Consider the following 7,195-nt stretch of genomic DNA (forward strand, 5'->3'; position numbering starts at 1 on the left):
GCGTCTCTGCTGGACGCCGCATCTACTGCTGCTCGTGCTGTGTCTTAAGCTCGCGTAACTTACACATTATTATTTAATTATTTATTGGATATTGTATAGGGCTTGCCATGAAATGCATTTCGTGTCGGATAATGTCAAGTATCGGGGTTGGCTGTGGGACGCTCGTGTCTTCGCTCTTCGCGCCGCTCGGCCTCTCGTGTTCTACGTGAACCGCACCTGTTACCACTTTGTTACACGCATAATGCAATTCAATACTCCGTTAGTTAGTAAGAATTTTGTAAATATTTTTATTTTCTAATAAAATTAGTGTTACAGTTATTTTGGTACTTTTATTTACTTACATTTACTATAGTCAAAGCACAAAATTCACTAGATTCCATATTAACTGCAACTTTAAAATACAATTCATAACAAATAATATCAACGAAGTTGATGACAAAATAACATTTCTATGTAGTTCAATAACGTCTAATAGAAATCACCTACCTAATTTATTCAGTAACAACTTTAGATACATAACACACAGCTAATTAAAAGAACACGCAAGGAATAGGGTTTACAACCATTGAGCTCGTTTTATTTTCAACAAAGATTATGTAAAGGATTTTGACAGTCACAAGTACATTTTAAGAAGGTTTCAGAAGAAGAAGTAGATTTTAAGAAGTTTTCAGCTTAAGTTATATTCATGAGTTAGGATGGGGTGATATTCTGCGATGTCTTAGGCGTGGGCAGCTTGAGCAACGAGTGCACGTTGTAGATCTTCTTGGTGAGGCGCGTGAAGTTGGCGAGCGCCTTCTCGTGCGGGTAGCTCGAGTCCACCAGCCGCAGCACCGATTCACGGGTGCGGCCTCTGCAAAACGCAACATATGCCTTATTTACTAACGGCATGTGTTTAAACACCGCCCAAAAAAGTACATATTTCGCAACCAAAAAAATTCTAAACGGTTACCAAAATGGATTAATGGTCACCAAATAACGTTTCCTAAAATATTATGAAATAAATCTATTTTTTCCTATTATTGTCTGTCATAAAAATATACGGACGCCTTAAAAATACACTTTAGACTAAATATTATATATTGTCACTACTTAGCTGTTACCAATTATGTAATACCATGAGTTCTAATTTACTAGGCTAAAAAAGCTAACGATCGCTAGAATATTTCCCAAATACCAATTAATATACTGGGGTTCCCAAACGTACGTCGCTTATTTATTGTTATGTGAATTTGGATGTAACTCAGTACCTTTAAAATGTAAGCACGCAACATGCAGCAAGCATGGCTTCTGTCACGGCTCCGGCGCTGCGGGGCTCCGGCGGTCCCATGCGAGCTTATCGTCGCAGATGGTTTTCACGCTCACCACCGGCGCGGCGAGCGCTGAAACTACCTGCGCCTCAGCTCGCAGGCCGCCTCGCCCCTCCGCGCCTACGCGGTTTTGAATTGTACTCTAGGGGTAGGGCAGACAAGACTACGTGGAGTCGGTTTTGCAGCGATTCGTTTTCGACACTTACTTAGATTTTTGGTAGTCATATTAATCTTTGAGTTGGATAGAATTTGGTGACCGTTGATCCATTTTAGGAACCAAAAATAATATTTGTGCAAGGTTTGTAATTTTTCTGATGTTATTTCATTTAATTTGGATCATAATATTATATAGTTTAGGGCCCTCATAATAAAGTCAATTGATTTTTTTTGGAGTTGTTTGTTTTATTTGGTGCCTAGGCTTAGAGTCTTAAAATTATTTTTGGTGGCCGTCTAAATTATACCCTTTACTAACTTGCTTCCGCCCGCGGCTTCGCCCGCATGGTGTGTTGATAAAGTAGCTTACGTGTTAATCCGGAGTATCGCCTATCTACATACGAAATTTCAACCAAATCGGTCCAGCAGTTTTTGGGTGAAAGAATAACAAACATACATCCATACATTCTCAGAAACTTTCACATTTATAATATTAGTAGGATAGAATAGGATTAGTAGGATGATATTGGAAGATGATGATGATTTGAGTGTTTTGGTGCTAGTGAGTAGTGTAGACTGACTGCGCGTCGACGAGCAGACGCGCGACGGAGGCGAGCGGCAGGCCGGCGCGGTCCGCCATGCCCAGCGCGCTGCCGCGGGAGACCAGCTCCTCGATCATCTCCGTCGACGCGCTCTGGCATACTGCAAGGTTAGGGAACATCATGTTATAGAGCTGTCTATCGTTTTAAAGAGGAATTAAATTGAGGTGGGCTTTGTTCCTGAGAAGTTCTTGAATGTTTCCAAGAAGCAAAATCTATTCGCACGCAATATATTTAATTACATTGAGTCAAAATAAAAAATAATTAATTCAATCTTGGCTGCAAAACAGCACTTTTCGTACGTATTTTTTTTTTACAAAAACAGCTTCCAAAACGTCTACCCTTCATCACTGCTTCTATGTTGTTGCTAGGAAGAAGTAGCGCAACTAACTCTCCAGCAAAACATGTCTGTCTGTAGGTTAGGAGAACCTTTCAACAATGATTTATAAACATAAATTACTATATTGAATTGTTGCACAATGTGTGTAAACAGTAGATACTGACGAGCCCTGAAGAGCGGCGTCCAGCCGTGGTTGTCCTCGGCGTGCACGTCGCCGCCGCGGTCGAGGATGAAGCGCAGCGTGGCCACGTCGCCCGAGTCCACCGCGTAGTGCTCCACGCGGAGCCCGTTCAGGTCCCGAGCCTGCACCACTACACACCTCATAACTAACGCCTATTTACATGTGGAACATACTGTGTAACTATCTTATACCCGCGGTCCAGTATAAAAAGATCCATATTATATACTTACTAGCTTCCGCCCGCGGCGTCGCCCGCGTCGAGTTCGGTTTTATCGCGTTTCCAAAATAACTCTTCAAAAGTCCGGAATAAAAACTATCCTATGTTCTTTCTCAAGGTTAACTCTATCTCTGTTCCAAATTTTATTAAAATCAGTTCAGTGTTTTAGCCGTGAAAGCGTAGCAGACAGACAGTTATTTTCGCATTTATGATATTAAAATTCCTACCTGTAACAATATCAGTAGGTTGTGAAAAGATTTTTTAACCCCCGACGCAAAAACGACGGGGTGTTATAAGTTTGACGTGTCTGTGTGTGTGTGTGTGTGTGTGTGTGTGTGTATGTGGCATCGTAGCTCCCAAACGGATGATCCGATTGTAATGCGGTTTTTTTTGTTTGAAAGGAATGTCATTCGGGAGTGTTCTTAGCTATGTTTGGTGGAAATCGGTTCAGGTCTTCAAGGTCATCAGCTCGTTTGTTAGGTGTGATAGGAATGTTACACGCTCAGTTTACTTGCAAGCATATGTGGGATCTGAAATTTGAAATACTAATGTCTTCTGGAACCACTGAGCTGGTCTGCTGTTAGGACACGAAGATAGGAGACGTAACCCTGAACTGCCGTTTAGTAAACCCATCGAGTTTGGGCTCGTTGAATTTGTCTTGACGAGTTCTCTTCATGTTTCTGATTGACGAGAACCTGATGCTGGAAATGGGATGTGGCGGATGAAACCCTGGAATGCCGGAATGAAACGGATAAACCGATTTATATTTTTGCTAAAAATCTAGAATGACCAAAGGTTAATCTTTGTTGTTTCTCAATCTGTGCAATTCTCCCAGAGCTGGTTTGTCATGAGGATTGTTAAACAGCTTCTTTTGGCCGAGATCGCATATAGCGACCCCATCTTAAAATAAAAGAAATTAAATGAAAGAAGGAAAAATTAAGGAGCTCCTTCAAAAAGCATGAAATAAAATTAAATTATAAATTTAAAAAAACCCCCGACCCAAAAAAAAGCACGCAATTATTATGACAAAAGGTTAAAAACGCTAAACCCTATAAAAAGCAAAAAATAACTTTTAACACTACGTAAGTACCAACTAAAGCATGTCAGACTAAACTAAATTTTGACGTGTCGGGGGACCGCTTTTTACCTTTAAAAATACTTACATAAATCAAATGATACCTACCTAATTACAACATTCGTATAAAAAAAAACACGTATCTAAACAAAATTGTATAAACAGTTATAAGAAGTATATGTAATGTAGTAGTATATAATTACTTCTAACGTTAGGCTAATAAATTAGAGCGGTCCCTCGACACGTCAAAATTTAGTTTAGTCTGACATGCTTTAGTTGGTACTTACGTAGTGTTAAAAGTTATTTTTTGCTTTTTATAGGGTTTAGCGTTTTTAACCTTTTGTCATAATAATTGCGTGCTTTTTTTTGGGTCGGGGGTTTTTTTAAATTTATAATTTAATTTTTTTTTTATTTTAAAACCGCCGAGGAAGTAGTATGACAGGGATTTTAGTATTGTTAGTCATTGTGTTGTGACAGTATCCACACAGCATGGCAGTGACCTGGAAGTCAGCGCCCTGGTCGAGCAGTAGCAGCGCGATGGGTACGTGAGCGCCCAGCACGGCGAGGTGCAGCGCCGTCTGCCCGGAGCCCGAGCGCTGCTCCAGCTCCGCGCCCGCCAGCACCAGGAAACGCACCGTGTTGATGTCTCCTGCCAACAGTCAAACCTTAGATAGAGTAGTTCATAAGCCCAAGGGCTGCTTGATTGTTCGAAAGAGTTACCGCGGCTCTGGTACATAAAAGGTTTACGTAAAAAGAAGCCCAATACTTCTGTGTCGAGAAGGAATATTATAAAAAAATAATCAAGTAGTCGGTACCACTATGTCATAATCATATACATTGGTCTAGTTGTTGCAAGCGCGACTGCTGGTCACGAGGTCTCAACTTGTGCTTTTTGAAAGTTTCACAATGCTGAAGTTGGTGATAGATACAACCGTGCACCGGGGAGCATGTAAATGTCGGTTCTGTGCCTGGTCTGTCTTCGATCGTGTCGGATTGCCATCCCATCGAACTATGAAAGTAGAGAAAAACTAAACTAGTGCAAATGCTTTTGCACTAGGTATAATATGTCCCTCGTAGCTGACTGATCTCCTTATATGAGAATAGCCGCCGTGGCCGAAGTCGGCCTTGGATGCTATTAAGACTTTAAGAAACCAAACGCATCTCTCGCGTTTATAGCTCGTAGAAGATATGAAATATGAAGCTTTGAAATTGATGGAAAATGAACATAATAACCTATAAATATATCTAAAGAATGATTAAAGTCTGTGCTTTATATAGTTATATGCGGCCGTTGCTAATGGAAGGCTGGATTTGTCCGGCTATTTTGGTCGGAAGTGTGTCGCTAACAGTTTTAGCTCGATCGATACCTTTCCTGACGGCGGTGGCGAGAGGCGTGAAGCCGTTGCTGGAGTTCACGATGCCGATCAGCGCCGGCCGCTCGTCCAGCATGCCTTGCACCTGAACACAACACGTTTTTACTATCAAGTAAAATTAAAATATTATCTTCACGTTCTAGATAAGCTTTGTACGCATGACTGTAAGTGGTTACTGCATAGCCCTTGTATTGTTGTTGTTGGACTAATCATGATGAGTGAATAACAAATGTAGACAGTAAATGTAGTAGATCTTTAGTGTGAGTAGTAGTAACAGTTGTGCAGTACCTGCTTGATGTACCCGCAGCGCACCGCCATGCAGAAGCACACGGCGGAGGTGCCGTCCGTGTCCGTGCTGCCCCACGTCAGCGCCGACCAGCGAGACTCCAGCCACTTGCCACTGTGCGCTGATGATCTGAACCAATTACACATTATACAACATCCCATCATACCAAAAAAATAACTTTAACATATATCTATTACCTGTTTTCTTTAGTTCCATTCTGATCATCACCACTTTCTTTAACTTTATTAGTTGTGTCAGTACTATGTGATTCTGTATCAGCTGCATCACCAGCTCCTCTAACGACGCTTTTATCTCCATCGGTTTTGTTCTGCAGCTCTAAAACTTTCATCTTGTCATACACGGTGGCCTCGTCGCCATAGAACTGTACAGCTCGTTCTGCTAGAGAGGGAACAGCAGTTGCTTTCACAATCACTTTGAGGCGAAACTTGTGGCAGTTCCTGGAGGCTAGGTTGTCTATTTCTTTCGAGGTTTTCCCTCCTCTGAAAATTAAGAGTATTTAACAAATAGTCTGCATGTATAACGCACGAGCGACTCTCTTGGTCAATTCGTTTTCTCACTCTAAACTTCATGATTCTACATTACAGAGTTTTAATACAAATATAATCAATTGATGGGGTTACCTATAGACAACGATCCAGGGCGGCATCTTGTCGTTCTTCTCGAGGCGGTAGAGGAGCTGGTCGGCGATGAAGTGGAAGGGCTCCACGTTGCGCCACGCGAGGCTGATAGAGTACTTGGTGCGCTTCAGCACCTCGGGCTCTGGGGGCGACCAGCTCGTGAACTTCGCCACTAGGAACTCTTGCAGACTCATGCTGCTGGCTGTTGTCCTGCAGCACCATGCAATCGTTATACTAGTCAAGTTATTTAAAAAGCAGAGTAGAAGGATTTTTAATAACTTTATGCAACTACGTAATAATATAAATATTCGACAACATATAAAAAATAATACAAACGAATTCTGAAAATAAGTGGAACTCAGCGTGCTCTAGCCGACGTTAAACAATGTTTAGTGTCGGTGGATGTTGGGAAGTTTGATCGATGTTTCGCCACAACTCTGCGCTCCTGGTACACGACGTGCGTTTATGGAGGGTTGCCAACTATATAACAGCCCTATTGGAGTAGCGGAATTAGTTAAGAAAAATGTTTAATTTCAATTAATCAGATTCATTTAATTTTATTATTGAAGTATAGGCAGGCCTCTGTCACTCGACGTACTTGCGCGCGATAAATGCCTACCGCTCGCTGGGTTACCGGTAGCCGGCTTTCAACAGCCGCTCGCGACGCGCGCGTTTTATGTTTATTATTTTTATTTGTGAACATGACGACCTCTGGCCAGTTATGTGCTGTGCTTGGTTGCAGATCAAGTAAAAGAAAAAATATAAAGCTTACGTTTTTCCATTTACCTATAGATGTAGACAGGTCAGTTATTGTTAATTTTTTATTTGGTTTTTAAAATTATCTAATAAACTGAAGAACTATTTTGATTTGTGTAGGTGTATATGTGATTATTGTAGGAAAATATAAAGGTTTCCTATTATATATGTATAGGCATTTAGAAATATTTTATACCTATGTATGAATATACATAGGTTTCTATTTTTTAACCCCCGACGCAAAAACGACGGGGTGTTATAAGTTTGACG

At 41.2% G+C, this 7,195-nt stretch overlaps 1 protein-coding gene across 1 annotated transcript; it reads right to left on the minus strand.

The window, feature by feature from the left end:
• Window positions 1-550: 550 nt before the first annotated feature.
• On the minus strand, window positions 551-6,363 carry LOC124642053 (putative ankyrin repeat protein RF_0381). Its single transcript, XM_047180351.1, has 8 exons — window positions 6,173-6,363; window positions 5,729-6,031; window positions 5,534-5,660; window positions 5,240-5,330; window positions 4,373-4,521; window positions 2,564-2,702; window positions 2,042-2,162; window positions 551-850 (listed from the first exon to the last, which is right to left on the minus strand). The coding sequence occupies exons 1-8, from the start codon at window positions 6,361-6,363 to the stop codon at window positions 691-693; spliced, it is 1,281 nt and encodes a 426-aa protein (XP_047036307.1). The 3' UTR covers window positions 551-690.
• Between the last annotated feature and the right edge of the window lie 832 nt (window positions 6,364-7,195).

This window comes from Helicoverpa zea, chromosome 23 (genome assembly GCF_022581195.2).
Source record: "Helicoverpa zea isolate HzStark_Cry1AcR chromosome 23, ilHelZeax1.1, whole genome shotgun sequence".
Taxonomy (NCBI): domain Eukaryota; kingdom Metazoa; phylum Arthropoda; class Insecta; order Lepidoptera; family Noctuidae; genus Helicoverpa; species Helicoverpa zea.

Bases quoted from the DNA above. Each gene is read 5' to 3' on its own strand.
- LOC124642053 (XM_047180351.1), bottom strand. From the start codon at position 6,363: ATGAGTCTGCAAGAGTTCCTAGTGGCGAAGTTCACGAGCTGGTCGCCC. The intron at 6,032-6,172 runs GTAACCCCATCA...CTTAATTTTCAG, and splicing joins CCCTGGATCGTTGTCTATAG to AGGAGGGAAAACCTCGAAAG. The intron at 4,522-5,239 runs GTATCGATCGAG...GACTGTTGGCAG, and splicing joins CGCCACCGCCGTCAGGAAAG to GAGACATCAACACGGTGCGT.